This window comes from Mytilus galloprovincialis, chromosome 4, assembly GCF_965363235.1.
Source record: "Mytilus galloprovincialis chromosome 4, xbMytGall1.hap1.1, whole genome shotgun sequence".
NCBI classification, from domain to species: domain Eukaryota; kingdom Metazoa; phylum Mollusca; class Bivalvia; order Mytilida; family Mytilidae; genus Mytilus; species Mytilus galloprovincialis.
The window spans coordinates 92,902,271-92,918,349 of record NC_134841.1 but is presented as its reverse complement, the minus strand read 5'-3'; the positions used below and the strand labels follow the sequence as shown (position 1 = coordinate 92,918,349).

Genomic DNA, 16,079 nt, shown 5'->3' with positions numbered 1-16,079 from the left:
TTATTAAGAAGGGATATAGTTACGATACTGTTGTCAGGTCATTAAAGATTGCATATTTTTTCGTTAATATTGATTCACTTATAGGGTCTTTGCATCGGAACTAACACATTTATTTAAAAACCAGTTGTTGGCATGACACGGGTTATGTTCTTCTCATATATGTTATGATGGTATGATACTAAACCCTTCACGGGGAGGATTGTGCCTGATATTCATATGATAAAGACAAATTTTTCAATCAGTTTAATTGAAATCTGGAGCTGGCATGTCAGTTAACTGCTAGTAGTCTGATGTTATTTATCTATTATTGTCATTTTGTTTATTTTCTTTGGTTTAATCTTCTGACATCAGACTCGGACTTCTCTTGAACTGAATTTTAATGTGCGTATTGTTATGCGTTTACTTTTGCATTGGATAGAGGTAAAGGGGGAGGGTTGAGATCTCACAAACATTTTTAACCCCGCCGCATTTTTGCGCCTGTCCCAAGTCGGGAGCTTCTGGCCTTTGTTAGTCTTGTATTATTTTAACTTTTAGTTTCTTGTTTACAATTTGGAGTTTAGTATGGCGTTCATTATCATCGAACTAGTATATATTTGTTGAGGGGCCAGCTGAAGGACGCCTCCGGGTGCGGGAATTTGTCGTTGCATTGAAGACCTGTTGGTGACCTTCTGTTGTTGTCTGCTCTATGGTCGGGTTGTTGTCTCTTTGGCACATTCCGCATTTCTATTCTCAATTTTATTTTGAATTGACGTCATCAAGCAAAGTCGCCTTTTTTCATGACGTCACAATAAGAAAATTCAAAAGAAAACATGAAAATTTAACGTCACAACTAATAGTTATCAAAGGTACCAGGACTATAATTTAATACGCCAGACGCGTGTTTCGTCTACATAAGACTCATCAGTGACCCTTAGATCAAAATAGTTGTAAAGCCAGACAGGTACAAAATTGAAGAGCATTGAGGACCCAAAATTCCAAAAAGTTGTACCAAATACGGCTAAGGTAATCTATTCATGGAATTAGAAAATCCTTAGTTTTTCGAAAAATTAGAAGTTTTGTAACAGGAAATTTATAAAAATGACCAGATAATTGATATTCATGTCAACACCGAAGTGCTGACTACTGGGCTGGTGATACCCTAGAGGATGAAACGTCCAACAGCAGTGGTATCGATCCAGTGGTGTAAATAGTTATCAAAGGTACCAGGATTATAATTTAATACGCCAGACGCGCGTTTGGTCTACATAAGACTCATCAGTGACGCTCAAATCAAAATAGTTGTAAAGCCAAACAAGTTCAAAGTTGAAGAGCATTGAGGACCCAAAACTCCAAAAAGTTATGCCAAATACGGCTACGGTAATCTATTCCTGGGATAAGAAAATCCTTAGTCTTTCGAAAAAGTTTTATAACAGTTATTTATAAAACGACCACATTATTGATATTCATGTCAACACCGAAGTGCAGACTACTGGGCTGGTGATACCCTCGGGGACGAAACGTCCATCAGTAGTTGCATCGACACAGAGGTGTATATAGAGAACAGATTTTTCACTAGTGAGGAGAAATATGATTCTCACACCGGTCAGGAAATGTGAAAATAGCAAAAAAATTAGAGAGTATAAATTTCAACTCCACAGATGGGTTTCATGTAGAGGAAATGAGCTTCTTACGTACTAAATTTAAGCTTGGTATCTTTGATGAAGTACATATGCATTATAATGACTGTAATATAATAACTTCAATTAATGTTCTCATATACATTGTCGTTGTTTTTGTTGTTTGTGGAGGGGGATTATAGAGAGTTGAAGGTGCATCGGTAAACTATTGTTGTCTCTTATAAAAAAGAATTAATGTGTTGTTTAATGACATTTTCTAATAATAAAAAAGGTAATAGAACATATCAAGGCATTTGAAAGCAAAACACTGTTATAAGAATAAATAAGAATAACAAAAATAATACCGAGAGAAAGTAACAAAACATCAAATATAATTCGACAAAACACTTCGAAGACAACTAAAGACTTAGTAACACGAACAAACATAAAAGCATGTGCAGATCGCTTTGTCTCTCATATGTGTCTTCTCTTGTTTATGTTGTTTTGTTTTGTAATCCTCTTTTGAGTGATTTGCATATCATAGATATAAACTGTAAGAAACAAATGTCGTCTTTTGAAAATAAGTCATAATAATAAGGGAAAAAGGTTCAATGTAATGAAAGGTTAGAACTCTAAAAAACAAACAACATCCATTTTGATAAAACAAAATACATGTTAAAACATTTACAGTATTCGAATGTCGATTCTATACCTACTTTAACTATTAAATTATTCCACCAACTCTATTTTGAAAAACACAATAGGAAATATTTATATACGTAGAAACTATCTAATCTGATCATAAAACATTATTATCAAATGCAAATGAACTGTTAAAATATATATGTTGGATCAAAATGTGAAATAGTGAGATATTTTCATTTGATGTCAACTTGGTCTAAATAAACCAAATACGTGTACAAAAACACGGTCGCTCTCACAAAAACAACACCAGAAATAAATCTATGTAAAATATAAGAAGATGTGGTATGATTGCCAATAAGAAAACTAACCATTTTAAGAATAATTACGAAGATAGAGGGATTTATATGTTACTTTTCGGCCTTCAACAATGAGATAACAACAACCTTATATTTAGCTAAGAAAAGTTCACACCAGAAAATGTGAAACGATGCAAACATGAAAAACTAACGATCTAACTTTAATCAATACAATAAGACTTGAGCAAAAGACAACCATTGAATTTGAGACTATTGACACCTAGTTTGATTCTTTAAAGATGAAATAATCTCTTCATGTTCTTTCAACACAACAGGATCCGTGTAAAAAAAGAAGATACAATATAATAAGACACCTAAAAATTGTTTTGACATATATATTAAATAGGCTGCCTCGCAATTGCCCTTTGCTGTTGACATACCTCATTAAACACAAATATGTATAAATGAAATCAAATTCATGCTAATTGCCGCGTAAACATTGCCAGTGTTTTAATGGGAGTGAAATCTTTGCAGGTATCTGTTTAATTATTAGCTACAAAACCTGAAAACACGACTTAGTTAAGTATATACGCTTGCGTTGCTTTAATAATTTCAATAACATTCAAATTACAAGAAACTCGTTTCATATGACTTTAAGTATGATTTTTATAATTGAAATATTGCTTTTCATTGAGATATGATATTGTATAAAAACAACTTCTTTAAATGCTAAAAAGGCTGATGTCTTTTATGTTTTCGTGATCGACGTATCAAAACGACAAATGCAAAAATAAAGTTAAAAATTATATGCACTTAGTATCAAAAAAGGTTACTTGTACTTAAAAATTGTACGGGTCATTTACTTTATCATTAAAAACAATTTTGGTAACTAAGCATGACAAGACGAGAGATGCTTGTGTAGGCATTTACAAATTTTGTTGACGAAATGTATAGCAGCAGTAGTTTATAATTGTTTACAACTGAGAAAACTCAATGTCACACTCAAAAGACTGATAGAATCGCACAAAAAAAAGGAAGTAGTTCTTTACTTTTGTATTTCGTACAGTTTCCGTAGTATATCAGTATATTAATAGCAAGTGATAGGAAGTTTGAATTTGATCACCTATTTGATAGTTTTTTTTTTATTTTAACAATTACGTTTTCTGTTTGTGTTGATAGACAAAAAATTAGCATTTATTAAGCATATTGAACAAGATCAATAACTAAGTAGCGAGTGTATTTATTTTTTGCGTACCTAGTAAATAATCCAACGCCTTTTTTCATACATGTGAAATATGGACTATTTATATTGTCATCATTACTGTTAATTAATTCATGTTTCCCCAGTGATTGAGTATATTCTTATCTCAATTCATTTGCTTTTACATGATTTAGATACCCAACTCAAACGTATCGATTTATATGCATTGTTTAAACTGTAGAGAGACTTTACTTTGTTTGACAAGTCAACTACGTGTATTTCATTAATTCTGTATGATATGCGTTAACACATTTTTGTAAATTATATTTATATTTATAAAAAAATTCTTATTTGATTAAAAAACGAAATAAGATGATATCTTTTCATCCGTTAATGACAGCAAATTGTATAAATTCGGCAACCAAAAAATACATGTCAAAACTTATAATGGATCCCTGACTTATATTTGCTAGATATGCTATTTGAATCCATGATGTGTGGACATCGGTTTGCCTATTTTCATTTTCGTTTGTTTTTATTAAAAACATTTATTTAACCGACATTTGTCATTCTAAAAACCGTCTTTCTATTTCTATTTTTTTTACAGTCAGTCAAGTTTTAGGTTAAGACTATTTACTTTACCGATGGTTTATCAATTTGGTGATGTCTAAGGGTTAGATAAGCGTCAAATATCAATCCACTATTGTGTGATGATTTATCACTTCATAGAACTTATCAATATATTTTATAGGAGGACAGCGATATGTGTCGTATGAAGATTAAAATCATCTTTCCCCCTGAACACATGAGACCACACTCGGTTGTTAGTAGCGTTCGGGGTGCTCAAATTTTAGTTTGTTATGTTGTGTTTCGTATGCTGTTGTTTGAATTTTTGTCGTTTTATCGTGTTTTGCCATTGCGTTTCTAATTTGTTTACAAGTTTGGATGTCCTGTTGATATCTTTCGTCCCTCTCTTAACGCATGATAAATACTAAGCATTGATACACTGATCATCAAGAAGCGACGCATTAATTCCTTAAGGTGAGAGGTACGTAAATGAACGCCTCTACCGGAAAACGGGAAAATAGTCGTTTGTTGCTATGGGAGTTATCTCCCGTACACCATAAAAAATATTTTCAAGATGTCGGAATAATGGTCAATTTGGTGGAAGAGTATTGAATGCATCTCATCAAAAATATAGCTAAAATTGAAGAATGTAAAATAGATATCTTGTAACAGTTAAACAGTGCTTTCCGCCCATAAAAATGAAAGAAACTTGGCATGTCGTGATGGCCGAAGAGCGACTGAGTTGGGTTTACTAATACTAGCTGACCAACTTAAAGCTTGCATATAAATTATGTTTCTACAAAACTGTTTAAAGTACAAAGAATGGGTCTCGGAACTATTTGTTTATACCTTGGGGTAACTGTCCATTCATGAACTTACTATACTACGCTGGTAATCGTAGACTCACGTAAAAAATCGGGAATGTTGATATGTGACGTAAAAAGTAAACGAAATGTAGTATATTGATAAGAATATCATAAACACGTATATGCATTACACACGTAAACTCCCACAATAACAAATTAAAGCTTACACTATATATTGTCATTTTATTCATTGAAATTCCAAAGCAAACTTTGTCACGGACTTACATTCAGTTATTTGCATTCAAAGAAATAAATTTTCCCAAAACAACTGTCAACGTGAGTGAAAACGGCTAGGATGTATTCAATCCTCGACACAAAAAAAAGAGGTTAATACTTATATTTTTTAATTTGATATTCCTGTTGTAACTGTTATATGTTGTGTCGTTTGTTTTCTCTTATTTTTCAGTGTAAATTCACACAGCACCTGGACCTGATCAAATTTTTTCAGAATTATTAATGAAGGCGGATGAAAGCTTATACAGTGTGTTGTCATACGTGTTTAACAAATCTTGGGAAGAAGGAAAACTTCCAAAACCTTGGAAACTAGCAAATGTAAAATTTATAAGGAAAATGGGAAAGTCAACATATAATAACCCTTCTTCATATCGTCCAATTAGTCTCACAAGTATACTGGGTAAAGTTATGGAAAGAGTAGTAACATCTAGACTAGAAGGTTATATAGAGACCAACTCCATATTGGATCCAGAACAAGAAGGGTTTCGCCACTATCGCCCTACTGGAAATGCCTTGTTAAGTTTAACTCAAAACATCTTTAATGCCTTCAATAACAACGAATTTATATTAGCAGTCTTTATTGATCTTGAAAAAGCATACGACAGTGTTTGGAGGGAAGGACTTCTCACAAAACTTTATGATAACGGTGTTAAAGGTAACATCTGGAATTGGATTAACAATTTTTTAAAGGAAAGACTAGCAAGGTGTGTGATTAACAACCATAAAGGAAGCTGGTTTGAAACCAAAATAGGTCTCCCACAAGGATCAGCTATAGCTCCACTTCTTTTTAATATCTTTATCAAAGACATTTTTGCTAACCTATCATGTAAAAAGTGTAAATTTGCTGATGATGGTACTGTATGGATAAATGGAAAGAACTTGAATGACATGGAGAAACTGGTACAAAAGGATCTTAACATAATCCAGGATTGGACCAAAAAACGGAGAATTAATTTGAGTATTGAGAAAACAGAATATTGTATCTTTTCAAGGAATGGTCCAATAAAGAAAATGAATTTACAACTAGAAGGTAAATTGCTAAAATATAACTGTAATCCAAAAATATTGGGAGTCACGTTAGATGAAAAACTATCATTTCTCAAACACATCGAAAATGTGGAACAAAAGGCACATAAAGCAATTAGCCTACTTAGAATGATCAAAGGAGTTGCAAAAGTTTCTACAAAAATTCTATTTCAAATTTACCAAAGTATTGTCCTTTCCACCTTAGAATATGCAAGTAGTGTTTGGCAGACCTGTGAAACCAATATAACAGACAAACTGAACAAAATTCAACGAAAGGGATTAGCTATATGCCTTAATGTTACCCCAACATCAAGTGTAGAGACTTTGGAAGTAGTTTCTGGAATCCTACCAATACATCTGCGTAGAGAAGAAATTGCAACTCGTACACTTGCAAAAATTAACTCGTATGATATCTCCATTCCAATAAAACAAATCCTGGATGATTGGAAAACAATTAACATCCCTGAAAAATATGTATCTCCAGTGGGAAAAATGATTCTTCAGGCAGAAGACATGAAGGTATGTACAGGTGTTGATGTAAATGGTATAGAAGCAGAATTTCAGTTTATTGGGTTACAAAGATATAAATCTCCTCCAGATTATTGGAAAAACCTTGGAAATTCCAAATCAAGATCAACAGACCAAAAAAATGTTGGAAAACACATAATAATGGAAAAACTAAGTCATCTTCCAGCAAATTCATGTATAGCATTTACTGATGGGTCCTGTCTTGGTAGTCCTGGCCCTGTAGGAGCAGGTGTTGTCATCTTTCCATCAAATAATCAACCACAAATTGAAATTAGTAAAGCTGTATCCAAGAAAGGATCAATACTACTCGGAGAACTGATCGCCATTAAACTTGTTGTTGACCACTTTTTAATATCAGAAAACAGACAAAACACAGACTCAATTACACTTTTTTCAGATAGTCAGACCTCAATTGGAATTTTAACTTTAAACTGGAAATCAGAGAATTACATCAAAGTCATAAGAGAAATTAAGAAAAACATGAAAGTATTAAAGATGAATGGAATTCCATTAAATTTTGAATGGACACCTGGTCATGCTGATATCCAAGGAAATGACATTGCTGATTCACTGGCCAAAAAAGGAGCTAAAGATGCTGAAAAAATAGAAGAGCCATCAGAAGTAACCAGGCAGGATATAAAACGTGCAGCAAGAGAAAGTGTTTTAAGAAAATGGCAGAACCAATGGGAATCAAGTCAACGTGGCAGAAATTATTACAACTATCATCAAAAAGTTTGTCAGAAAATACCAAAAGATTTACCATCCAAATGGTCGTTTTCAATTACTAGTTGTTTGAGAACAGGTTATTGTGAAAAAGATTATAAATCCAAAATCATACCATCATCAGACAAAAACTGTTCCTGTGGAGAGCCAGAAACTGTAGAACACTACCTTTTACATTGTTCTAACTATGAGGAGGCTAGAGAGAGGATGAGAACATCTATTTACTTCATTACAGGAAATATACACATGGATTTAGACACCTTATTAGGAATCGATGAAGAAGACATTAATAGAGACAATCGAAATGAGATATTGTGCCATCTGTAAAATTATTTAACGGAGTCTGGCAGATTCAAAAACACTATACAGCAAAAAACACTATAAATCTATATCAAAATTAAGTCAAAATTTTTTAAGCAGCAGCCACCATTTCAATTAAGTACATGAGTGAACATTACATATGTGAAGAAACTACAAAAGAGGAAACGTACAAAAGTGTTTACAGTGTCATTTGGGACACTTACTAAAGACTAAAGACATTGCAATAAGACGTGTCACGGTACTTGTCTATCCCAAATTCATGTATTTGGTTTTGATGTTATATATATATGTTATATTTTTTATTCTCGTGGGATTTTATCTATGTGTGTTACATTTTAGTGTTATGTCGTTGTTCTCCTCTTATATTTAATGTGTTTCCCTCGGTTTTAGTTTGTTACCCCGATTTTGTTTTTTGTCCATGGATTTATGAGTTTTGAACAGCGGTATACTACTGTTGCCTTTATTTATATGATTTTTTATTAACCATTTTCTCATATAAATATAAACATAAATCTTTCTTTACAGTGCTTTATTTCACGTCCGCGATATGGTCTATAAATAGAATTTGAAAATGAAAGTACTAGTGACAAATAATTTATATTTAGTAAAAATAAATATTGAAAAGCAAAAGCGTTTAATTGCTTTCTGTGTGACATGAAATTTGTAAAATGTAATGTCGGAAATTACTTCAGACGGGTTAAGCAAGAGAAAGTGACAATAAACTTGAACGAGAATCGTAATGACTAATGGTGATGGGACCTTCCGCATGAACAAACGGGAACTTTCAAAATGAACGAAAATTTAAAAGAAATGAATACACGTTGCTTTTCAGTCAATTTGAATTGAATGGAACATTGTTAATTACAAGCTTTCAGTATGAAAAAGCGGCAAGGGAAAAATATAGATCCGCTGATTGAAAATTACGGCTTTACCGCCACTTCAAAAACAAAATAATTAGCAAAGTATATATATTACACTGAAGATATAGAAATTCATTTTAAATTGCGCAAAATTTCGGAATTACAGTTATTTCGATTTCAGTTGATACTGTTTATATACATGTGCAAATGCTGCTATAAAAATTTAGAATTAGAGTTTTTATTTTTGCTTTACGTATTTCTTAAAAAATTTCTAAAGTACGAACAGGAATATTGTTGGCATAAATTACGAGGTCCATAATGCTGTTGGCGACTTCCAATCTCTGCAACATCTAATACATACGTTAAAATCCCTCGAAGACAGTTCTTCAAAATCACACGCAGCTTTTCTATTAAGTATATTGTTAGCTTGATCATTATAGCTCACAAAATCTAGACTGGATACATTTATCTGAACATCATATAAAGTGTGTTCAAAGTCCATGTTGAACAATTTATAACAACACAAAGCTGAGTCGGGGATAGAGCAGATTGGTATCCCGAGAAAACATTGTCAACCGCGGTGAAGCCGAATAACAAAAAAAAGAAGAAAGATAAATAAGTTGGAATTTATATACATTTTTTTTTTAGATATTCACATCTATGCACTGTCTGCTCTATAATTACTTTTAACACTTGTCCGTCTGTCCGTCCATCGTACCGTCCAAAATTGGTTTTCGTTCTCTAACTTTAGTTTGCCTCAAACAAATGTTAGAAGACTTATACACAATGCTGATTACCAAAACAAATCACAGATCTAGTTTCAATTTAAGTGGCGTATCTTTTAAAGTTTTTTAGTAATATCACTTTATAACATCATATGCAAGCGGGCGCATCATCTGTGTCCCATGGACACATTTCCCCATTTATTTACCATTGTTTGTCTTTTGGCCGTTTTTCGTTTTTTCACATGACATTGTCAGTATGTTTTAGGATTATAAGTTTCTATTTCCCGTTGCGCGGTATATTTCGCCTCCAATATTGTGAAGCAGCGCGAATATGTGAACATTGAATGTATCTCGTCATTCGGAAAATCTATTTTAATGATAGATCTTTTATTGTTTCTGTTCAATAAGTTTATAAACATATGTCCTTAAACATTGTGTTTTTAATCATTCCAGAAATACGTTATAAATACTTAGGACCTCGTATAATCACTGAAAAAAAAAACAATAATAGGTAATCAATCCCTTTTCCAGGCAGGATAATATTATCTATAGCGCATTTGAATAACCAAACAAATTATAATGAGGCAGTCGTTGTCTTTACAATTCTGCTGAAATAGCCTTGACGTTGCGTAATCCTTTCGGAGACGTAATGATTTTTCTCTCTTTTCCCGTCAACAACACCCTTTCAACGGCTGATATATGAAAGACGAGTTCGGTAACCCCATGAAAATTATATACCAAAAGAAAGGAAAATAATACCTTAAAAACATTTGATTTTTATAGAAAAATCGTAGGATTGGTTTAAACTGCAGAATAAATAAAGCTTGAAATTTCTTATTTTTGGTTCAAATTTGACGTTATGTCTATGTACTTTATGTTGTTTCATTACCATTTTCAAATGCCTGGAACTCGGAAATAAGATCGGTGACCAACTTAAATTTTTCGATTTTTCATTATCTTTTAGTAAGTTCTACGTGCATACAATTTTTTTTAAAAATCGCAGGACAAGCCATTTACGTACCTGTTACCTTAAATGGTATAACCTTGTTTAGTTTTAGAAACCCTCTGAAATTTTAACTACTAGTATTATTGCATTAAAATGATCAACCTTAAACCAAGGACAATAATTTAACTTTAATACATAATAATGCTGCCAAAAAGAAAAATAAGAAAAAAATTATAAAAAGAAAGCTTATAAGACAGTTCAAACAATTATGGTAAAAATATAATGCAGATAAGAGAGAGGTAAAAGATACCAAAGGGACATTCAAACTCACAAGTAGAAAATAAACTGACAAACGCATGAATAAAAAACCCCAAAGACAAACAGGCAAACAGACAAACAGGCAAACAGCAGTACACAAAACATAACAAAGAAATTAGAGACATAAATTTTGAAATAAATATTGAAGCAATGAAGAATTTTCTTGATAAAAAACAATTGTGAAAAAATATTCAAAAACATCAAGCTTTCTAGAGAACGTATTCCTATTGGAAAACCTGGCTCCAATACATTGAAAAAATAATTTGAATTTTAAGTATCATTGATGTATTCCCAATAGATACTGCATAGATTAATCCTTATCATAATGTTGTCAAATAATACTTTAAGAAAAAATGTGTGTACTTTTGCCAATTAAAACATTATAAACTTATTCTTGGCTACGATGCTGATAAAGAATTTGTAATACATTGAATAAATAAATAACACTTGAAGTATTTTGCCTTAAATTTTGAAAGAAATATTGAAGCATTGAAGAATTTTTTATAGTCATTTTATAAAATTTACTGTTTGCAAAAGTGTAAATTATTCTAAATAATAGGGATGTTCTAGTACCTTACGGAAAACCCTAGCCGTTTTTGGCACGGCATTTTTGAACTTTTGGTCCTTGATGCTGTTCAACTTTGTACTTGTTTCAGCTTTCAAACTTTTGTATCTGGGCGTCACTGGTAGGTCTTGTGTGGACAAAATGCACTTCTGGCGTGTCAAAAATTTTAAACTTGCCTTTTGTTAGCTATTATTCGTGTGTTTCTTTGTCAATTGTGTTCTCCTATTTATTTATATTGTTGTCCTGTAATGTTGTGTTGTCATTTTAGTGTTAAATTTCACATGGCCACAACAGAGGGAGGTTTGGCATGCGACAAAACCAGGTTCAACCCACCATTTATTCTTTAAAAAATGTCCTGTACCAAGTCAGGAAAATGGTCATTGTTATATTATAGTTCGTTTCTGTGTGTGGTACATTTTAACGTTGTGTTTCTTTTGTGTCGTTTGTTTCCTCTAACATTTGAGTGTGAATTCACATTATTATAAGACGTGTCACGGTAATTTTCTATCCCAAATTTGATGTTATATTTGTTATTCGCATAGGATGTTGTCCAATGCTTAGTTCATTTCTGTGTGTGCTACATTTTAATGTATTGTCGTCATTTTCTTGTATTTAATGCGTTTCCGTCGGTTTTGGTTTATGACCCGGATTTGCTTTTTTTTATCGATTTATGAGTTTTGAACATCGGTACTCTACTGTTGCCTTTATTGATGTTCTTTTTACATTGTCAAATTATAAAACATTAGCATCTTTCTATATATCAAAGACGCAATGCTAATTTTCCTTCTTCATGTCCTCTCCATTTTCCTATTAAGAAAAGGATTTATATACATAGTTTGAACTGTATTGAGACACATTATAACGATGGATAGACATTCATTGATATACAATGAAATATTCACTTATTTGTTATGATATTGTAATTATTGTATTTATTTATGTTGGCCTAATTTGTGTTGTGTGGCCTGATAGTTGTTTACAGAATTATTTAGAACTGTGCAATTTAGAAATCACTGGAACAATCACAGAATGATTGGAACTTTCCAGAATGATCCTAATAAAAGATGCGTTATATAAACTTCTACATTTTACTAGAAACTTCTGTTGTAACTTTCTAGGATGTTCAATTATAGACTGTTCTAGAATCTTCCATGACAACTATATATATATACAGACACTAAAGTTAAAGGCTCACTCTTGGATTTGGACTTAGACATCGATAGACATTAATATTCATAGCCTTTGGATTGACACTTTTATTCTACAAAGAACATCAAACTGGATTGTGACCGTAATATTCAGATTGGATTCCGAAAGATATCCGGATACAGATAAAGATAAAAGATTGGACTCATATTTTGACAGTTAAGTTGACAGTAATATTTGTGTAATAATTCTTGTAAACTTTTGTATAATAAATATTGTTAAATTTTATTATTGATTTGTGTCTTTTGTTGGCTACAATTTAAAGGCGATTTCTGGCCGTAACATATTATATACATAGATATGTGTACATTTTCATTTTATCAAAATAGTGACATATTTGCACGAAATCTCAATGAACGTTAAAATCAGGTGCACAATCATATGAATTATTTGAATATATTGTTACCTTTGTGGAGTAAGAAACAACTTGGACTATATAAACTTTCATTAAAATTTACTTGAAGGTATAACTATGTCCTGTGTAATTTTATTTTATACCCTTATTAAAATACAAACTTGTTTGTTAACAATTTCTTTATTTGATAATAACCATGTGTTTTTGACAATTGTGATATCATTAATGGTTTTTCTTCTGCAAATGAGACTGAAATACTAGTATCTACAACAAAAGCCAAAGCACTTTTTAAACAATCCAAACAGTGTTGTAGATTCACACTATGTTTGAAATCGTACATTGAAAGATATGTGGATTTTCTTTCCCATGTTACATTAACATTTAGATTGTATTTTTTAAATTTATACTGCAACTAGTTGTGTTTATTTCCTAAATAAAGTAACACAGCTATATTTTGTATAATGTCAATTTCATCATGGAACGCTTCGTCCACAATCAGGGATTCAATAAGGGATGAAAATAAGTTTGACATTTATATTACGATTTAAAAAGCTATCAATGTATTAGTTTAAGTTGCAGTATAAAAACAATATCGGAGAAGAGAGAGGTTCTACCCCAGTTTCTCAGCCTCATACAAAAAAGTTTATATTTTTCTTTCATTGACCTCAAATTGTATATTTATCACACTATATGATATCAAGATATTTATTTTTTTTTACACGTGAACTTTATAATATTCTTTAAGGATTCTCAAATTCAAAGAATAATGAAAAAATAGTAAATAGTAATAATTTGATTAAAATTGATAAAAAGTAATCTGTTTTAACAAAGTACTTAGCACTTCCTTTTATAAAGTTATTTGAATAAAGAACTTACTGAACCCCTCAGTGTTATACGACAAAGAAAAAACTTTTAAGTATGAATTATTTATAACGAATTGCAAAAAAAAAGAAGATAAAATTGAGAAACTTGAAATCAGAAGAAAAGTGCAATCATTCCCGGATAAAGGGTTTGTTGTGGTAATGTACTTGTTATGCGATGGCCGTATTTTTAACATCTAAGTTATATTCATACGAAAAAGATCTTGTCAAAATTTTTTCAAAAAGCATTAAAAATATGAAAACAGTTTTAAAAATAACATCAACCAATCAGAAATATGACCATAAGAGAACGACTAGCATCTTCATATATATGTTATTGATACCAAGGTTAAGTAGATAGAAATAGTTTGACCAACAAAAAATTCTTTTTTTTAAAAAGGTTTGACTCGTTATTATGAATATCTATTTAATTTTTGCATATACTTGAATTATAAGTCTACTAGTAATGCATTTAAAACTTGTAAAATATGCTCTTAAATACATTCATTCTTTGTTCTTAAAATACTGAACTCCGAGGACAATTCAAAACGGAAAAATCCGATATAAGGGAGGCTTTCAACTAGTGAATCATCTCTGTATTGTGTGCACAATAGTAGGGTGCCCGGTATCGAAAAAGACGTCTAGTTAAGGAGTTTAAGGTAACGGATAACACACGGCTATATTTATATGCAAACTATTGGAAAATCATTATATTTTCCAATCATGAATGTCGTCGTAAGCTACCATGGTCACGTTTTTCAAAATTTTGTGCTTTCTAAGGATACCCAAAAATACCTACTCATACAGGCCATCTTCAACACGAAAAATAAAATTATTGCTTTCTGTGTTATTTGTTCAAATGATACTGATCATCTAGCTTAAAAATTAAATTTATCATATAACAAAAGCTGAAAAGATTTATATAATTTAAGTGTAAGTATTTCATAATTTTTGTAAGACTATTTTTTAAGCTGAAATTTGTCACATTTTGAACGAAAGAAAATTTTTTGCTTGTAACTTTCACAAGATTTTTACTCTGATTTCATCAATAAGACATGGTTCATATGTGTGCCAAATATATTTCGTGTAATGTTAATCGGGGAGAAGAAAATAGCAATTTAAAACACAAATTTAGTGATAATTTTGCCTTGATTCAAACACGCCTTTTCTCGTGCCATTAATCGTTTTGTAGCTTACACAATCAGGTCATTAACTAGGACAATTGTCACTTACTTCATTTCTCTTTTTACTTGTGGTATGGTCGAGATGTATGTTTTGAATAGTCGAGTTATTTTGAAGATCGTTGTTTTGTTTTAGGAAATATTTTTTTTGTTGGTTTTTATATTTTAGATTGTTTTTTATAATTGATTTTTTGTTATAATTGTAATATACAAATCAAATCCTTCGGTCATGTTTCAGACCCGGAATATGGCACACAGTCCTATTAAACTATGCCCATCAAGCCCTAAACAAAGTAGGAATGAAATACGTGTCTTATATGTCAAGGTTCTTAATAACTGAATTGCTTATTAATATGCGAGAAATTAGCACAAACAAAAGCTTTATCAGGGTCTGGGAACACGGAAAGATCATGTATATTTTAGTATATTTCAAGCGTCATTTATCTAGCTAGCACTTCCAAGGACCCCAATTCTGCTAAGAAGGAGTATTCAGGTTTTAAGAATAATTTTGTACGCCCGATGAAGTAGATACCCGCATGATTTTACATGCTATTCATGTAGGTAAAGAGTTCGGTGTAAAAGGCATATAGGGTAGGATAATAATAAAGTCATAAGATACAGATGTTCTGATCTTCTGCGTTCAGTACTTCCCCTCCATGCAGCATAAGCATGAGCTATGTTTCCAAACAGGCACTATAACTTAAAATTGAGAATGGAAATGGGGAATGTGTCAAAGAGACAACAACCCGACCATAGAAAAAACAACAGCAAAAGGTCACCAACAGGTCTTCAATGTAGCGAGAAATTCCCGCACCCGGAGGCGTCCCTCAGCTGGCCCCTAAACAAATATATACTAGTTCAGTGATAAAGAACGCCATACTCATTTCCAAAATGTACACAAGAAACTACAATTTAAATAATGCAAGACTAACAAAGGCCTGAGGCTCCTGACTTCGGACAGGCGCAAAAATGAGGCGGGGTTAAACATGTTTATGAGATCTCAACCCTCCCCCTATACGTCTAGCCCATGTAGAAAAGTAAACGTATAACAATACGCACAT

At 31.8% G+C, this 16,079-nt stretch overlaps 1 protein-coding gene across 1 annotated transcript; it reads left to right on the top strand.

Annotated features, from left to right (window-relative positions):
- The first annotated feature begins 7,453 nt into the window (after window positions 1-7,453).
- Window positions 7,454-8,008, top strand: LOC143073785 (uncharacterized). Its single transcript, XM_076249542.1, has one exon. The coding sequence runs from the start codon at window positions 7,454-7,456 to the stop codon at window positions 8,006-8,008; it is 555 nt and encodes a 184-aa protein (XP_076105657.1).
- Window positions 8,009-16,079: the final 8,071 nt, after the last annotated feature.

Bases quoted from the DNA above. Each gene is read 5' to 3' on its own strand.
- LOC143073785 (XM_076249542.1), top strand. From the start codon at position 7,454: ATGAATGGAATTCCATTAAATTTTGAATGGACACCTGGTCATGCTGAT.